This window comes from Neltuma alba, unplaced genomic scaffold (genome assembly GCF_004799145.2).
Source record: "Neltuma alba isolate B1F8T4 unplaced genomic scaffold, ASM479914v2 tig00006221_pilon, whole genome shotgun sequence".
NCBI lineage: Eukaryota > Viridiplantae > Streptophyta > Magnoliopsida > Fabales > Fabaceae > Neltuma > Neltuma alba.
The window spans coordinates 133,366-152,560 of record NW_021634392.1 but is presented as its reverse complement, the minus strand read 5'-3'; the positions used below and the strand labels follow the sequence as shown (position 1 = coordinate 152,560).

Sequence of the window (19,195 nt, the reverse complement as noted above, 5' to 3'; positions counted from 1 at the left end):
AGTTAGTTAATTATAAGAAAAATGACACATTTTTCCTAAAACACCATAATCATCTTTCTTAATACCCCATCTCCCTCTTCTATTTGATTATGATTGAGGGAGTATTCATAGAGGTAATTTAGAGAAAATAGATAAATATGATAAATGAGTCTTATATTTAGAATCAAAACCAACTCAAGAATTAAGTTCTATATTAAGGACCGGAGGAGTATTAAGGAATCAAACTAGAATTTGTATAAAGTTAGAGGTTTGGCCAATTAAAAACATAAAGAAATTAAGATACTAACTAGAGGTTTGGCCAATTAAAAATATAGAAAAAACTAAGATACTAAGGATTTTCCAATGAAAGAATTATTATAACCTACCAGACGTACTAAAAGAGATTGTTGCTCTCCATCATCCTATTTGAAATTCATTTCTTTTACCAATCATGCTCCTAACTTTTATGAAACATGCCTATTTAACCTAAAAACAAGGTGCTAATATCACACACACACACATAGAGAGAGCCATTTCTGTCCATTCCTTTCCATCTATCCCCTCCATCCTCCAATTATCTGAATAAATTTAATCCAGCAAAAGAAGACAATGAACAAAGAATAATGAGGTTGAGGATAACTAGAATATGAATTTTGAGAAAAGATTTGAAATTAATTGCCTTTAGAACAAAAACTCAAGAACAGAGGAATGGAAGGAAGAGTTATCATTGATAAGAATCCAAAACCAACAATACCAATTAGTAGCTCTTTGTCTTGGCATTGGTTCTCTCACATCATGGGAGTTATATAGCTTTGGCTTCAAGTGTATTTGTAGCTTCTACAGCATATTAATAAGAAGATATGATATATTATTATATTTTTCATTTTTTATGTAATGAGAAAAATAATATTCTCTTCCTCTATGACTATGAAACATCCCCTTGGTTTTTTTAAAAAAATTTTTAAGCTTTTTATTTGTTTGTCTCCAATGCAGGTGGATTTGTCTTCTTCTTATTGGTTTTTTTTTTTTTGGAACTGACAAAGAAATGGTGATCTCCCATGTCCTTGTCTCCCTTATCTGTCATATACTCCTTTTGATTAAGAGCTAGATAATCAATTTACAGAAACTAAAAAGATTAATTAATTTAATTAGTTGTAAAAAAATGTACATTAGTTTTTTTCAAGTACTCATTTTAATCATTTGCATTTCAATTGTCACATTGGTATTCGAGAAAAGAATTATAAATTTAAAAAATAACAGATTTTTTTTTTTACCTGAAAAGACAAAAGATATTAATATCTTATATTTAAAATCAAAATAAACACATCAGCTAACTCTTATATTTGTAATGAGATAAAATATTTTTTCCTTAAAAAAAATTATATTCTCCATCCGTGCTGTCAGAAGAATTGTTTTGCCATGCCCAACCCATCCTTTCACTCCCACAAATTTCTGTGGGCGCTGAAAATAGTTTTTTATACACATCTCGTGGGTGGCCTTTCTAGAGAAGCAAGGCCCACGTGCCTAATTGCCTTGTACATATAAGAGTGCCTGTTTGCGGTTGGTTCAATTGGTAAAAAAAATTGACTCATAATTCATAACTTTATAAGTTTGAATCCCATGATGGATATAAAAACCTTATTGGTGAATGATTTGTAAATATCTCTATAAGTGTTTTCTAAACCAAAAATCATGCCTTGATTTTAATGAGTCCTGGGACCCTACTCAGATCATCTTTCTTGTGAAGAAAAACAAGAAGAGTATCTATTTTGGAGGAATTAAATTCCAACGAGTTGAACTTAAGTCTGGGACACTATATGAAATATAACCCCAAAAAAAAACTAAATATACTCATGACTCAAAAATTAATATATAGCATGTTCGAATTTATATATTCGTTTTGGTACTTGTAATGAAAGACAATAACTTTAGACAAATTAAGGAATTCAGTTAAAATTAATTAATACTTTTAAAACTTCAAATCTGTACTTAATAAGATTTCTTAATTAGAAGAGGTGGTTTCTTAATTAGTAATTTATCTACTTGTGGAACGAATGAGGGGAAAAAACAAAGACAGAAACAAAAGGTTAAGGATAATGGAAGAGGGATTTATAATGAAGACAAGGAGTGTCTAGGGAGTATTATATACTACCTCCGGTCTTTAATATAAGACTTTATTTTACTTTTATTTTGATCCTAAATATAAAACTCTAATCTATTTTATCTCTCATATTTATACATTTTTTCCAAAGCAGTCCTTCTAACAGTGATAGTTCTAGCCAATACACTTGATTAGCAAGGATATTTTAGGAAAGACAACACCTATTTAAGACAAATAATTAACCCAACTTACTTCCTTAATCTCATCAAATTAGTCAACTAGCTCTTATAACTAGGACTGGAAGTACTATAGATTATTATGTGTGTTATGTGTACACATATAAAATAGATGGACATTTAATGAAATGACTTGATTATATCAAAAATGCCAAGAAGCGGGAATATATTCTTGCCTGTTCCAAAAACTAGCCCTGAACAAAATTTGTTGCCATTTCTCTTTCATACATGAAATAAGATATGATAATTAAAACCAAAAGAAAAAAACGAAACAAAAAACTGATCTCATGATAAAGAATAGACTCAGATTAAGATAGTCCAATTATTAGATTATCATGCTTCATTTTCAAGGTAGGTGATGATCATTTAGAGGCAGGAAGCTGGTAATGACATATCACTTAAATTTTTTTCTCATTTCGGTAATAATATCTAAACAAATATTTCTCTGATCCTTGATATAAAAATGAATAGAAAGATTCGTTTTAATCTTAAATGTAAGTTCTTAATTAATCCCCTTTTTTTTTAATAAATTCTTCTTATTAATTACACATATTAAAGAATTTTTTTTAATTAAAAGAGTAGTTTGTAATGTAAATGATTAAAATAGATATTTTAGGGGAAAAAACACTTCAAAGTTTCTTTTCCAATCATAGATACTTATGTATCTTATATATTTTCATGATGGGGATATAATTAAATCATAATATTTTAAAAATAGGTCATATAGTCCAGCTTGATCGGAAAAATTACAAATAACTTGATGTAATAATTTGACTAATTTTTTTAATATTCATTAATTAGCTATATAATTATTACATTTAAATAGACTATCACACCAAAAGAACATACAAATTAATATTCAGACAAGTAATAGGGCGGCGTTAGCATAACCTAACAAGAACATTATCACAGTCACACACCAACAGAAAAGAGGGCCACTCACGGGCACAACCAAACAAGAACCCCCAAGAAAAAATGGCCTAAAATTGTCTTAGAGACAACGTTTTTGTCCTCAAAAAAGCTTAACCTGTCTCTCTCTCTCTCTCTTCCCCTCTCTCTCTTCTGTGTCCACGTGGATGTCAGTAGAAGCACCCGTGACACCTCTTTCTCTTGCACTTTACCTCCACTTTCACACCAAAACACAGCACAAGAATGAACTAAACTTGTATATAAACCCCACATACAGAGCCATAAGCCATTCCCCAACAACACTTTTGAAATTCCAAAGCCACATTCTGTCTCAGAATGTTGAATTTTCAATGTATTTGCTTTCTTCTTGTTCTTCTTTTCCTTCTGCAGAATCCTTCTGCAACATTGTGCCATACCAAGGGACTTAGACCCGGCCGCCAGCGTTTTCCGGGCCTTGGGTTATCCATCAACAGGACCCAAGTCCAGAATTCAGAGCAGCAATTCATGAAATGGGTTAACTTTGTTGGTAGCCTCAAGCATTCTGTCTTTAAGACTGCAAAAAACAAGCTTTTTCCTTCTCATACACTTCACGTCTCCAAGAATCCTGCCGTAGCAGATTTTGCAACTATTCAAGAAGCCATTGATTCTCTTCCTGGCATCAATCTCGTGAGAGTGGTAATTAAGGTTCATGCAGGTGTTTACACGTGAGTACAATTACTTCTGCTATGTTTCAAAAGGAATCTTACTTACTTCCTGCCATTTTTCTGTTCCTTTTTTCCCTTCCCTGCTTTGGACAACGTAATCTGTTGTTCCTGGAAGACATGGATTCTGGTACATTTGTCTCTATTCTCAGTTTCTTTTATTGTTAAACAGTGATAAAACACAGTTTAGCGGTAACTTTTGTTTGTTCTTGTGTTTTTTTCCTTCAAATTGGAATACTGTGAGATTGGTGATTGACCAAGGAATGCTGTCTTTTCTCCTTGTTCTATCAATGTCTCATGTTGTGCATTGGGTTGAATTAAATTTTCTGTGATTTTCTTCTTCTGTTTCAGTGAGAAAGTGTACATCCCTCCCATGAAATCCTTCATAACCATAGAAGGAGCAGGAGCAGATAGCACCATAGTTCAATGGGGTGACACAGCTCAAACACCAGGTCCCAGAGGACAGCCATTAGGAACATATGGTTCTGCAACATTTGGAGTGAACTCACCTTATTTCATCGCCAAGAACATAACATTCAAAGTAAGTAAAATAAATTTAAAACCAAACAAACACACATGATGTTTATATATAACTGTTGTTAATTTAAGATTCTGATTGAGAATATTGCAGAACACAACCCCAGTTCCAGCACCAGGAGCGGTAGGGAAGCAAGCCGTGGCATTAAGGGTATCAGCAGACACAGCATCATTCTACGGATGCAAATTCCTAGGAGCACAGGACACATTATATGACCATGAGGGTAGACATTATTACAAGGACTGTTACATTGAAGGCTCTGTGGATTTCATATTTGGGAACGCCCTGTCTCTATTTGAGGTTAGAGATAATTCATAAATCATATGGTTGTTTCTGTTCTGTTGTGTGGGAATTGAATTTGAAGAAGGGATATCACGTGAGAGTGCAGGGATGTCACGTGCATGCGATAGCACAGAACATAGGGGCCTTAACAGCACAAGGAAGAAGCAGCATGTTGGAGGACACAGGGTTCTCATTTGTGCACTGTAAAGTCACAGGTTCAGGAGCACTGTACCTTGGAAGGGCTTGGGGTCCATTTTCTCGTGTGGTTTTTGCTTACACTTACATGGACAACATCATCCTTCCCAAGGGCTGGTATAACTGGGGCGACCCTAACCGAGAAATGTACGTAACTTCATTCTCTTTCTCTCTTCATTCATCTTTAAACTCCTTTTTGTAAAAAAAAGAAAACCTCACATTCAATTCTACCTTCTACTCTATACTAACATGTCTGGTTTAGTGCTTGTTTGGATTAGCTTATTTAAGTACTTATAATAATGTTTCATGTAAACTAAAACAAAACTCTTCTCAAATACTTTATGATCAAAAAGCTGCTTATAAGCTATTCAAAACCAGAGTTTAATGAGTAAGGTTCTCTAGGTTTTAGGGTCAGGACCTTAGGACATGGAGATAACTTGTCCCATGGCTATCTCATCTCTATGTTCATCTTTCTGACTTGGTTTCGTTTCTCTGCATTGCCTTCATAATGGGATCCACGGCCAACATTGATTTGAGAGATCCAATTATTTACATTCCACGGTTTTAGAGACCATTGGATCAAGAGAACAGTTATTGGTGGTTGGATTTCCTCTCCCATGTAGGCTCTGCATATATTCTTAGTTCCACACCCTAGGTTTCGGACGAGAACAAAATAGTAAATTGTTACATTTGCCAGTTTTCCTCCTAATCTTCTCTGGTCCCTATTTTTTCTCCCAACCCCCTCAAAGCTTTGAGTTATCTACATGTAAGCTCCTAAACTCTGATATATGTTCAGAAAAGTAATGAACAAAATATTAGTAAGGGGGCTATCTGCATAAATGTTAGAATTTATGGAGATTCATTGCAAAATTCCAAAGTTTAATGAGATTATCTGCACATGACATAATGTTTAGGAAAGTTATGTATAGTTTTGCCTTAAAGTGTCATCACATTATTAACACAGTCTCCACCTTCTTAAACCTAAACCATAAAGAGCCTTAGCTAGAATTGCCCAGAAAACGACTTCAGAAGCAGAGTACTCTGTTTTGGTGGTGTTAATTGTTTGAACTTGTAAGTTCTCTTTTAGGACTAGTGGGGACAATGGGGCGGTGACTTTAGTATAATCTTATGTTGCAGAAGCAATATGAGATAGATAGATAGATAGATAGATACAAGTTTTCTTTTTGTCATATTGTTAGTGATGTGGAGAATTTAGGAGCAGAGACTTTTTCCCATACTTGCAAGCTTTATCAAGAATAATACCAAGTGACAAGCATGTGTATCGGTCTCTATCATCAACCATACCAGCTTTTCTCTTATTTAATAATGAAGAAACCTATTGTCACCATACAAAACATGAGTGTATTAGGTACGCAGCTGGTTACAGAAATTGTGAGGCCACAAATACACACCTCTCAGATGATGCAAATCTACGTGTTGTCCACCCCACAACTTGTACGTTAAAAAAGATGCAAACTTTTCAAGGATAGAAGATTTAGCAGCTCTAAACTAACTTGGGTTGGATTTAGTGCAAGTTTCAGGCAATGCGGAGAATTGATATTCAAATCCGAGTCAAGAAATGTACCCATTTTAGTACCGCTTTAAATAGGCATCCAAGAGGAGTATAATAAAAAATACAGTTAACTTACACGAATTTTGATTTTAGTCTCTCAAACTTTAAGTTTTGATTTCTTAAAAGACAAAATAATCTAAATTTTTATTAAATTACAGGGACTAGTGTTTTAAATAGAAAAAAATTTAATGAACCAAAACTTATGATTTAAAATTTAAGGAATCAAAATCAAAATGAAAACAAACTTAAGATGTTAAAAATTATATTAATGCTAAAAAAATTAATAGTTCTAGTTGCACGGTATATATATTTACTATTTAGAGAGAGAGAGAGTGTGTGTGTGTGTTTTTTTTTTTTTTTTCAATATAGAGGCACCAAGCTAGCTGTGTGCTCGTTTTGGCTTACATACAGAAAAGGCAGGGAATTGAAGCACGCCGGTATATATAAAATGAAATGAGATCTGAAAACGGCACGAGGCACCCACCTAATTGGCTAATTTCTAGGCTTCTATTTGTAATGTGTTGTACATACTTCATTTATTTATTTAGGTTATGCGGGTATGGGCTTCTATGCTTGGAAAGCATAATGTTGGGTGGAGAAAGAATGATGTAAGAATAGGTGGGTCCAATCTAACAAAATAGACCTCATCTCTGCATCATGTGTTGTTCTCTTTCTCTGCAAAATGTCATGCTTGTCAAGTACAAAAGAATCCTTGTGCCATTATAACTAAGCCTATTTTTAGAGTAACATAATGACACTTGAGGGCCTTGCAAGTAGAATAGTGGCAATAAAGGACATTAAGTTGGAAATGATCAACTTAGAAATAATAAAATCCCAGTTGGAAATCACAAAAACTCAATTGAAAATGTTTTTTTTTTAATAGTCATTGTTCATCTGACACACCTCTAAAGTTTCATCTTTTAGTGATGACAGGTTATGGGTTTAATTCCATTAGCACAAGCCCCAAATACTTAATGTTGAAATTGAAAGCAAGATGTGTAAGAATCATTGAAATATGATAATCTCAAAATGGTCTTTTAAAATAGCTTAGTTCATATGAAGTTCTTAAGGATTATTCTGAAATTAATTTGTGAAATGACTTAATTATCCTCAATAAAATTAGTTGTCACTACTATAGTTGTTGTCTTCATTTGATAAGTTGGAATTGTTATTTATAAATTGTTCCTTCCATTCATATTCTACAATAGATCTCATCAGAATAAGTTGACATCATTCTAATTGCTGTTACTTGATAAATTAAAGTTATTACTTATTAAACTGTTGTTGTCATTTTGTTTTTTTTCAAATTAAGAATTTAAGGGCATTTAGGTGATTTTGTTACAAAATTCAATCTCAGTTAGACTTCATAGTGATTAGGTATCTGCAAATTTTGAGAATTTTTGTGTGAAAAAAAGTGTCATTTTCCATGTTATTTATAAGCACATGGGCATGTAGGGCGACTTAAATATGTGATTGAATGGGCCCACAGGACAGTATTTTATGGACAATACAAGTGCACAGGGCAAGGAGCTAGCTTCGCAGGCAGAGTCTCATGGTGTAAAGAACTAACCGATGAGGAAGCTAAGCCTTTTATTTCCCTTAGCTTCATTGATGGCGATGAGTGGACCAAATTATAGTTTCTCACTTCTGTTTTTCCCTCTTCCTTTTCATTTCTTTGCTCTCTCAAATTTTGATGTATAAAGTTTATTATTTCCATAGTTATTTCCAAAGTTCCCATCACAAAACATTTATTTTTACTCTCTTTTTAGAAAATTTTAAGATTACATGATATTAGAGCACTAAAATTAATGCTTACCTAGTCAAGAATCAATTAGCTAGCAACTCCAAATCTCTTTGATTGGAGAACGAGAGTTTTCTCCTGGTTCTATTTATAAGTTACTTTCAACATATTTCACACAAACTAAGAAAAAATTTTAATTTATTGACTCTTATTTAAAATTCAACAACTTTTCAACTTTAGCCCTATTTAATATATATTACACACACTTCATGTAAACAAAATCAATACAATAATCAATGGAAGGTAAAATTGTACATTCATATAAAAAAATTCTTTCAGTACCTTATAAACAAGATCAAAAAATATCTTCTCTCTCTATCTTATAAATAGGACAAGAGGAGTACACCTTAGGACAACTTTTAATGGGACAAGTTATCAAGCATTAAACTGAATAATCCTTGAACTTGATTCAACAATACTACCTGCCCTTATAATATAATAGATGGATAGCTAATTTACAAATATAAAAAAATTAGTTAAATTAATTATTTATAATAAATTAGTGTTTGGAATTAAACTTTTTAACATGTGTAATCATTATATGAATTATGTGGGGGCAAAATAGATAAATATGACAAATAAAATGGATTGGATTCTTATATATAGGACCAAGTTAAATCTACAACTACTCTTATTAATTATGTGTATTTGAATTATTCCTTGGTAATAATTTTTTAATATACGCAATCACTATAGAGATTATTTGAAGATAAAATGAATAAATATTGAAAACAAAATAGATTGAAATATTATATTTAAGACCAAATTAAATTTCTAATTAGTTCTTGTATTAAAGATTAAAAATAGTATATCAGATAATTCTATCAATATTTTTTAAAGAAAAAAAAGTAACTGAAATTATGGCATGCCAAAGCCAAACTCAACTCCGCTCGCGCAAAAAGGTCCTTTAACAGCGCGTACATAATGTACTTCATACATGGATTGTTGCAAAAGGGTGGAGGGGGGCAGAGAGCCGGAGACTGGACGCAGCAGGTGGTATTACTTCTCTCCAACTTTGGTTGGCACATCACTTAAATAATTATCTACATAAATTAATTAATGCAATTGGTGCAGAAAGTTATAAACTTTTAAATAAATTTAAGAGTTAATATAAACTTTAGTCCTTTAAATTTATTTTTATTTTGGTTTTAGTTCTTCAAATTTCAAACCATAGGTTTTGGTCCCTCAAGTTTTTTTTTTAAAGCATTAGTCTCTATAATCTAATAAAAACTTAGATCATTTTGCCTCTTAAGGAACCAAAATCTATAATTTGAAACTTGATGGACTAAAATCAAAATAAGGATAAACTTGATGAACCAAATATTATGTTACCTCCTATCCTTAATATAAAATCTTGTTTGACTTTTATTTTAATGCTAAATATAAAACCCCAATCTATTTTGTCTTTAATATTTATGTATTTTTTTCAAAAGAGTCCTTCTAATAATGGTAGTTCTAGCCAATACACTTGATTAACAAGGATATTTTAGGAAAGATAACACCTATGTATGACAAATAACTAATTCAACTTCTTTTCTTAATCTCTTCAAATTAATCAACTAACTCTTATAATTATGACCGAAAGTAGTATTAACCCTAAATTTTACACTACAAAATGAGTTTTATATTTATGACCGAAATAGTTGTATTACACTATAAAATAGGTCTTATATTTAGGACCAAAGGAATATTTAGTATCAATACTACTTTGTTCCTATTTATAGGCCATTTATAAAAAAAATTGTTCCTAAATATAAGTCATTTATAGGGTACTCCTAACACTCAGTTTTTATTTATAAGTCATTTAATGAGCCTTTTTCAAATTTATCCTTATTACCTTAATAAATGTATAGGAAGATAAAATAAATAGGTTAGAAGAATATAAAACATAGTTTTAATACATTTTCTTTAATAAGGGCACAGGTGAAAAAATTATAAATTTAATACATGTTTTAATTTACGAGTTTAGAGTATAAATGACTTATAAATAAAAACTGAGTGTTAGGTATTCTCTCATTGTAAACCTTTGGGCTTCACTGTAATCCGTTTTCAAATATCCCCAAATATCACATAATTACTTAAATCATCGAGTGGACTTAAAAACTATATATCACGAATGGAATATGGAAAACAAAAAGTGTGTGTAGACTTTAAAGTTTAGGAACTTTTTTTAAACCGTTGAAACTTTACCCAAAAAAAGAATCTCTATAAATTTTTACATTTATATAAATAACTCTCATATTATTAGTTTTGTTTATTATTTATATACAACTAACTTAAAATTTGGAATATTTATTTGCATATAACTCAACAGTCGACACGGTTATATGGGAAACAATTAGGGGATAAAAAATTCGCGGTTTGAAATTATACACGATTCCAACTTCAAAAAATGTATAGTTTCAGAGAGATTTTATATAATGTTATTTCTACATGATTCTAACACTAAATTCAAAGAGACTTTATATAATTTAGCATGCACTAGCTTTGATGTTAGTTATAAGACCTCGTTTGCAGATTATAAATGATGTCTTATAATTAGAACCGAAAGTAGTATATATCAATTCATTTTGTCTCTAATATTTATCTATTTTGCCCACAAGTAATCTCCGTAGTAATTTTATATGTTAAGAAGTTACTATCAATGAATAATTCAAAATATGATATTAATAAAAGTATTTTAGAAAAGATAATATTTATTTACTATAAATAATTAATTTAACTAATTTTTTTAATTTTTATAAATCAATTTACTATGTTTTATATTAAAGATCGAATATATTATATATCAATGTTTATGCCAGGCAAATGAGATTTTTCATTGCCCTCTAGCCTTGGTACTAGAATTAAAATGAGCCAGTAATCCAAAAATATGGGCCTGAAATTTGGAGACATCAGGCCCATTTCCCTTTTATTCTCTTATTATGTATGATATGATATTGGATGTTTTGAACTTTGTAGTCATCCTAATATCTTATGGCATTGTTTATATTTTTATTTATTTAGTTTGGATGTAAATTTTTGTTTATTTTGTTAATACTCACAATAATGTTGGAAACCAAAAAAATAAAATAGCACAATAATGACAAGGAAGTTCAAATTTTTAAATTTTTGCTCAAAACTTTGAAAAAAAAATGCACCACTAAATTAACCTTAGTATTTCACAACTTGACATCTTAACCATCATTAAAAAAAAACCAAAATGGATTAATTTAAGGTACAACATACAAACATATGAAATATTTAATATGCTTGTATTAAATTATAAATAATACCAGTTATTTATATCTGTTTGGCATCGAAATAGTAGTGTGTTTTGTACGAGTGCGTTTAGGCTCTGAAGTTATGAGGGTTGGGCTTGAAATTTTTCTCCTCAAATGGGAAATAAGCCCTGGAGGGCTAATGGCTTAAAAGGGCCGGCCTGTTTAAGTTCTTTTGTATTTCTTTTTTCTTTTTAAATTTTTTTAATATAATTCTAATATTATTAATTTTTTACATTATTAATAATATTTCAAATATTTAGTTATTATTATCATTTTAAAATTAAATTTTACAGAATGATTTAATTTATTTAGTTTTAGATAATAATTTATCCAATTAAATTTTTTAAAAATGGGTTAATTTGGATTTTAATAATAATTTGATTTATATTATATGCGTTGATATTTTTAAACTATATATATATATATTTGATAATGGAGTATTTTTATACTTATATAACTTGTGATTCTATAATTTGAATTAAAAATTCATGAGTTTCAACAACAATGTTTCTCACATTAAAGTAAAATAATAACTAGATTGCAAAATTTAAAACTTAAATTCCTATAAAAAAGAAAAACTTGATATTTTTGTTACGAAAAAAAAACATACTTATAAAGAAGAGTAATTGATTATAGTGATGATGAAGTTTTAAAAGATTAATTATAGTGTTTATTTATTACACAATTGTACTATAGATAAAACTTTTGGATATTGTTATTATGTTAATGAATGTTTTAGATGTTCTTGGATGTTGATGGATATTTATATATGATGATATTTTATATTTATGACTTAATTTTATTCATATTTATGTCTTTTATTAACAATTTCATTGATTTATTTTTATTTTTTTAATAAAAATATGAGAAATATTAAAAAGAAAGTATTTTTTTAAACGTGTCAAAAGCCCGCAGGCTGATCCTGAGCCCTATAGCTTAAGAGCCGAACCTAGCAAATTGAGGTATTTTTGAAATTTCAACCTTGGAGGGCAGGCTCTTTTAAGCCCGTCAGCCTTAAAGGGTCGGTTCTGATTCCCACCTCTATTTGTAATGTATGAATGTCACTAATCATACTTTTTAATTCTAAATATAATATCCTTTTAACTAATTTTAGAAATTTCTTTTAAAAAGTATGTACATTGGTTATTTGTAATTGATTTGTGGAGAATTCGTGACCCTTTTTAAAAAACAACCTTATCATTTAATCATTAAAATTTAGTAGTTAGAGATAAAAATCTCTTAATAAATATGGGTAGTATAGGAAAAAAGATTTGATATGAAAGATAAGAAAGAATAATGATGGGTGGTTTTTTCAATTAAATAAAAACTTATTAATTGAACAATAAAAATTAATTCTCAATCAATCCCTTAGTTTGATAGAGTAATTATAGATGGTAAGAGAGAGAGAGAGAGCAATTTTAAGGACAACATTTACATTAAATTTCTTAAAATTTATTCTGTCAAGTTTTTTAATGAGAGAATTATAATTAAGTTCTAAGAAAGAGATTTAATTAAATTGACAAATGAAGAGTAAACAATGACAAGTTCTAGACTAGGGAATGATAACCAGCTCAAACTAATCACTTGTCATTAAAATGTTTTCTTTAGAAATATTAATATTTAGTATGATTTAGTTATAAAAATTTTAATCTGGTAATCTTAATGTGATACTTCATAATAAAAAAATTCAACTCTGATTCGTCTATTTATATCTGCCGTGCTTTTTTGAATTATTATTATAGTATTGTGAATTCAATACAATGAAAGACGTACAGTTTGTTAGAAACGGAAGAACAATTACATTTTTTTTGGATAAGAAAAGAACAATTATTGAAAAGTCCAAGGGACACGAATCACCAAGTAATTTTATTTTATTTTAATAAAACAATTTTTTAAAAACTCTGATTCAAAATTCAAACGCGAGGTCGTGATTGTAATAATACTCTGAGGATGGCAGGCAATGTAAGTTGCCGTATTGCATTTCAGCCAATGACATTTAAGATTCCTTTTTTTTTTTTTTGCCGAATAGATTCTTTCTTTTTTTGGGTCAAAGACGATTCAGATTCACTCGCAATCAAGTGAAATGAAATGCCAATCATTAACTTCTAATTTTAATTAAAAATTAGGAGGGAAAGGTCCAAAAAAAATCGACTGAAATTGACCAAATATAATAAACGCTTTATTTTTTTTTCCAAATACACTCTTATTAACAGAGAGAGTGATGGAGAAGAAAATGAGTGAGAAACTGTTATAATTAGTACAAACATATTTGGTTAAAAAAAATGCAAAGACATATAATCAATTAAGAGTAAAAATAAGGGCATTAAAATTTTAGAAATCTTTTACATTTAAGCTATAAAAAGGATTGCAGGAGTATAATTTTTATTAAAATTTTTATTTTTCTCTTAAATACAAGTTCAGTTTCAGATTTTACGATAAGGTTTAAAATAATGTAGAATTGAATTCATGATAAATATAAAAAAATAATTCTTAAACAATACATAAATTTTGTTTTTAAGTTTGCATTTTTTTGAGAAAATAAGGGAACATTTCTTTATTCAAAATTTTATTGATGAAAGGAATCTAAATCAGAATATAGGTATTTCATAAATACAAAATTTATAAAATATTAATACTTTTTGTGTACAAAAATTTATCTAAAAAAAGCTTTTACTATGAGACTTTTTTCCCTTCAATTTTTTTTTTTCTAACAATGATAAGTAAATAATGACGTACACGATTCAAAAAGTGGGAAGAAAGCTACCTGTCATACAAGGAATCATTCTCTCAATGGCTTTTAAACCAGTTTCGTTTCTCTCTCTTTTAAACTTGTTTTTTTAACTTTAAACCATCTCAACGTATACAAGCAGGTTTTGACCCTAAACTAATTCAGATGAAACCAAAAACTTGAACCATTAATCTTCTAGTTATAGGTAATGTATTAAACGTTGGGATCTTTATAGAAAATAAGAAGGACATACACACACACCAAAATATCTTACTCCTCCAGTCCTTAATATATAATTCAATTATTGAATTAGTTTTATCTCAAATATAAGACCTATTTATCATATTTATCAATTTTCTTTAAATTGTCCTTATGGATACTCCCTCGACCATAATTAAGTAGAAAAGAAAGATGAGGTATTAAGAAAAATGATTATGGTATTTTAGAAAAAACTGTCACATTTCTTATAATTAACTAACTTACCTAACTTTCTTAATCTAATCAAATTAGTTAAATAGATCTTATATTAAAAACCAGAAGAGTATATCTTTAATGAGTGTCTTTGAAAAAATTGAGAGAAAAATATGATTAATAAAATGAATTAATCTGATATCTTTGATAAATAAAAATGATTTTGTGTGCATTCTTATTTTTCTGAATATATGAATGCATCATTTGGTATATTCTAAGACGATGCTTTCTTCTTCTTCCTTTTTCCCCCAACTATTCTAAGACGTTGCCTGAACCTCGGTAGTGAAAACAGCTTTGTAAAAACACTTTGTCGGCTAACACTTTACAAGATGCACGTATGTTGAAAAAAAGTTCCTACTCTTAAAGGTAGAATCCAGCTTTAGCATGTGGCTACCCTCAAAGGGTGAAAATAAATAAATGAATGAATAAAAAGAAAGGGGCAAAATTTAATATGTTTGTGTACCTCTTGGAAAAAGGAAGAGGATTTGAGACTCTTTTGTTACGTTAACACTTTATTCTTAATGAAACAAAGCAGCAATTAATAAGTCATTACTATGTGTTGTACTAAGTACAATCCCCCTTCTCCTCTTTTTCATTACTAAAACAAATATAATTAATAAAGATATTTTTAAAAAAATAATATATTCCTCCGGTACTTAATATAAGACCTATTTAATTAATTTAATTAGATTAAACAAGTTAGGTAAGTTAGTTAATTATAAGAAAAGTGACACATTTTTCTTAAAACACCATAATCGTCTTTTTTAATACCTCCTCTTCCTCTTCTACTTGATTATAGTTGAGGGAGTATCCATATGGGTAATTTAGAGAAAATCGATAAATATGAGAAATGAGTCTTGTATTTAGGATCAAAACCAACTCAAAAATTAAGTCATATATTAAGGACTGGAAGAGTATCTATTTACTACAAATTACTAACTTTCTTAATCTTCCTAAATTGGTTGACTAATAAAAAGCAGACATAGTATTACATATTCTCATTTGTTATACTTATCTTTAACAAGTCATTAGTTGTAGTGATAGTTTGAGCTTTATTGGTTTCTTTATTGCTAAGGGGCAAATTTTAAAAGCTATAAACAATACTTCCTTCGGTCCTAAATGTAAATGGATCTTCCATTTAAGACCGAAAAAGTATTTTTTTTTTTTATATCATATATAAAGAAATAGTATAACTTGAAGTTTGAGAAATCAACAGCAATATTTTTTATTCATAGACAGTGTGCTATCTATGCTCATGCACATGTGTGAGCTTGTGTGCTTTACTTGATGCAGTCTTAATTGAAACCTGAAAGGCTTTTTCACAAGCAGGGCTCACATAACACATTATGATCATCATAATCATCAATATATTCATAAAAATTGCCCTCAGCCGCATTTAAGCTATAGCATTAACAAGTTAACTTGTATGAAATCCCAAATTTAAATCTAATGTTACGTGCATGAATATTTAAATTATTTGTAATAAAAAAAATCAAGTTAGCGGATTTTTAAAAATGCAATGGACCTCTACTTAAAGGATGTTTAGTTGCCGTAAAGGATAAGAATGGAATGAGGCAAACAAATTAGAGTTTATATAATTTTTAGTCATCAAAATTGAATTTTATTTTGATTTGAATCCAATATTTTTATTCTTGAAATTTACTTCATGTATAAATGTTAGTTCCTATAAGCTAAATGTGATTTCAAATTTTAAGTATAAAAACACTGGTTTAGAAACTAAAAATATTGCTTTCAAATTTTAGAAAATCAAAGTAAAACGAAATTAAATTTCAAGAGCTAAAAATTATACTAACACAAAAAAATTAAGACAAAAATAAAATCTTTATTCTAACTTGATAAGCTACTTGTATATTTTTCTCCATATCATTCTTTCAATGGAAAACCTAATACTATAAATGTGGGAATAATCACAAGCTCCATAAACCTTATGAATTAGGAGTATAACTCATGAACTTATGGGCTAAATGATCGCTTCCCCTTCATGAACATTATTGATCTATTTTCCCTCCACATTTTAGTCATTCTGTTTTTATTTTTACTTCTTTAATCAATTCCATTCTATCCTTTCCAGCAAACAAACGATCTCTTACTCTTGGGATTTTATTATCATTGAAGTTTTCTCATAGGAAAACAAGCTCACAAAGATTCAAAGAGTCCAACGAAGATTAAAATTGAAGCAACTTGTGGGAGGAATAAATAAATTATTCACTTGCATTTCATTTCAATAACAGAATATGAAGAAAAAAGAAAGATGATAATTTGATAAGCAAGCTTTTCAATTTTCATCATCAAAGCAAAGTACAACAACTTGAACCTTATCATTCTGTTTCGTCATCTTCAACCTCTGTCTTGTCTGTTTCTGCAAATTGCGAATCAAACAATCAATCGCCATACCACCTCCTCTGCAAGTAGTAACTATCTCTCCCAATCTCTCCAGATCTATCTCTCCCAATCTCTCCAGATTTGTCAATCTTTCCCATCACAGCATTCTTGAAATTAATGGCTTCCTGAACTTTTGAACAACTCCTCTGCATCCTAACCCCACTCAAACTACTCCTAGACTCCATCATTTCATTCAACGAAAGCCTCTTCTTTGCTCCTCCGCCGGATTCCGGCCGCTGCTTCGGAGCACTCCGAGACCTCAATTTCGCCTTCGAAGACTGAGTATTCGCCATGTAACTTGGATGGTTTCCATATTGCCAGACCAATCTTTCTGCACAGACACTCCTGGGTGTGACGGCGACTGATCCACAAGAACACGTATTGGTGAAACGTGGAGTGCTCTGTGCTGTAGAGAACTTACATTCTTCCCCTGTTAGTCCCCACTCCGTCTCCGGTGAAACCCTCCGATCTGCCATTGATATCCGAGCTGGGGTTCGAATTTGTGGGAGTGGGATCGGAGAAGACACTGTTTGGAACAATGGGTCGTCGCCAAAATCCGACATTGATGTGTTGCTCCGGCGAGACCTTGACTTCGGCCGGTAGCCGCCTGTGTCCATCTCCACTATCTTCGGCGTCGGACTCCCATCAGTACTGTTAGTGTTGTTATTCATCGAAGCGTCGAAGGAAGAAGATAACCTCATACTTTCATCGAATCTCTCCTAAAAATGAAGTAAATGGTTAAGAGATTTGAATTAAGTGAAGAGTTTGATTCTGGAAAGTTGGGATCTTTACCGTGGATCTTCGAGCTTGAGGTTCAAATTTGTATGATTCGTCGGTTTTGTTCATAACTTGACGAGCTTTATGAGATCGAACTGTGGCTTGAGCTCTTATCAGAGCTTGCATGCTGTGTAGTGTCGCCGTTGCTTGCTTTCGGACCAGAAATCCTCTCACAAGTGCTTGGATCTTCACTAATCCTTTCAATGCTCTTAATGCCTTCCTTGCCTGCTTCAAATTCAAATCAGAAAATATTTTTTTAAAAAAAAAATGGATTCAGAAAGTACGGAACTTGAAAGTGTGGTCTGTTTTGTCTGTTGATTCGATGAAGCTTACCAAGAATCCCCTGAATACTGTTTGAATCTTGACGGCTGCAAATTTCTCGTGTCCACGGCCGACCATGGTGGTTCTGCCGTGACTGGTCAGCCTCACTACGGCTACTGCCGCCTGGGCCGCTGCGACGGCGGCGTCGGCTGCTGCTGCAGTGGCAGCTGCCACCGCAATGGCGTGTTTGCTCTGCTGGTCCTCTGTTTCTCCGTAGAATGACTGAAGCCAAGCAGCCTCTGCAGGCGAAAGATTGGGTGGTGCAGCCGACGGCGCCGCCGCAGATTTCAAATTCCCACTGTAGTTGGAGTTTGAATTCTGTTTCTTATCTCTGTCTTTCTTCATGCCGAACAACCCCTTCAACCATCTTGTCGCTCTTCCCATTTGCCCAGAAGAGAACGAAACTCGAAGCAGAAGATTAAAAACAAAAACAAAAATCCGAAACAGTGAGTGAGATTTCTAGACAAAAGTGGAGGTTGTTGCAACTTCCAGGTCACAGATTTGGCGTATTTTCCATTTTGGAAGAAAATGTTGAAACAGAGAGTAGTTACAGAAAAAGTGAGAACCCTCTTGAAACACTCAAAAGATGAGAAACAGAAAGAAGAAGATGAGAGGAAGAATGAGAAAAGAAAATCTGTGTCAAAGGTGAAAATGGAATTGTGAGAATAAGAAAGAACGGGAAAAACTGTATGAATGCCTCGAGAAAATCTGCATTACATGACAAAATGTTAGCGTTGGAACATGTTGCAGAGCAACTAGGTGAGGAAATTTGAAACGGGTAATATTTAATATTAAAATTAAAAATATTTATTATTAAATTATTTTTGTTTTCCGGGTTTTTTAATAATAAATGCAATACATGGAATAAACCGAAAAAGTAAGTTATTATTAAACAATGACATGGATGCAGACGAAGC

At 31.0% G+C, this 19,195-nt stretch overlaps 2 protein-coding genes across 2 annotated transcripts; one reads left to right on the top strand and one right to left on the bottom strand.

Annotated features, from left to right (window-relative positions):
• The first annotated feature begins 3,552 nt into the window (after positions 1-3,552).
• LOC114749905 (probable pectinesterase 53) lies at positions 3,553-8,206 on the top strand. Its single transcript, XM_028938445.1, has 5 exons — positions 3,553-3,929; positions 4,278-4,467; positions 4,558-4,764; positions 4,853-5,088; positions 8,004-8,206. The coding sequence occupies exons 1-5, from the start codon at positions 3,562-3,564 to the stop codon at positions 8,149-8,151; spliced, it is 1,149 nt and encodes a 382-aa protein (XP_028794278.1). The 5' UTR covers positions 3,553-3,561; the 3' UTR covers positions 8,152-8,206.
• Positions 8,207-16,995: 8,789 nt separating this feature from the next.
• Positions 16,996-18,839, bottom strand: LOC114749912 (protein IQ-DOMAIN 14-like). Its single transcript, XM_028938450.1, has 3 exons — positions 18,291-18,839; positions 17,973-18,182; positions 16,996-17,899 (listed from the first exon to the last, which is right to left on the bottom strand). Exons 1-3 carry the CDS (start codon positions 18,660-18,662, stop codon positions 17,180-17,182), a joined length of 1,302 nt encoding a protein of 433 aa, XP_028794283.1. The 5' UTR covers positions 18,663-18,839; the 3' UTR covers positions 16,996-17,179.
• Between the last annotated feature and the right edge of the window lie 356 nt (positions 18,840-19,195).

What these genes read in the sequence shown, in the direction of transcription:
- LOC114749905 (XM_028938445.1), top strand. Translation starts at nt 3,562, where the DNA reads ATGTTGAATTTTCAATGTATTTGCTTTCTTCTTGTTCTTCTTTTCCTT. An exon ending in CCAAGAACATAACATTCAAA is followed by an intron (nt 4,468 to 4,557) that starts GTAAGTAAAATA and finishes AGAATATTGCAG; the next exon opens with AACACAACCCCAGTTCCAGC. An exon ending in ACGCCCTGTCTCTATTTGAG is followed by an intron (nt 4,765 to 4,852) that starts GTTAGAGATAAT and finishes GTGAGAGTGCAG; the next exon opens with GGATGTCACGTGCATGCGAT.
- LOC114749912 (XM_028938450.1), bottom strand. Translation starts at nt 18,662, where the DNA reads ATGGGAAGAGCGACAAGATGGTTGAAGGGGTTGTTCGGCATGAAGAAA. An exon ending in CAGTATTCAGGGGATTCTTG is followed by an intron (nt 18,183 to 18,290) that starts GTAAGCTTCATC and finishes AATTTGAAGCAG; the next exon opens with GCAAGGAAGGCATTAAGAGC. An exon ending in CTCAAGCTCGAAGATCCACG is followed by an intron (nt 17,900 to 17,972) that starts GTAAAGATCCCA and finishes CTTCATTTTTAG; the next exon opens with GAGAGATTCGATGAAAGTAT.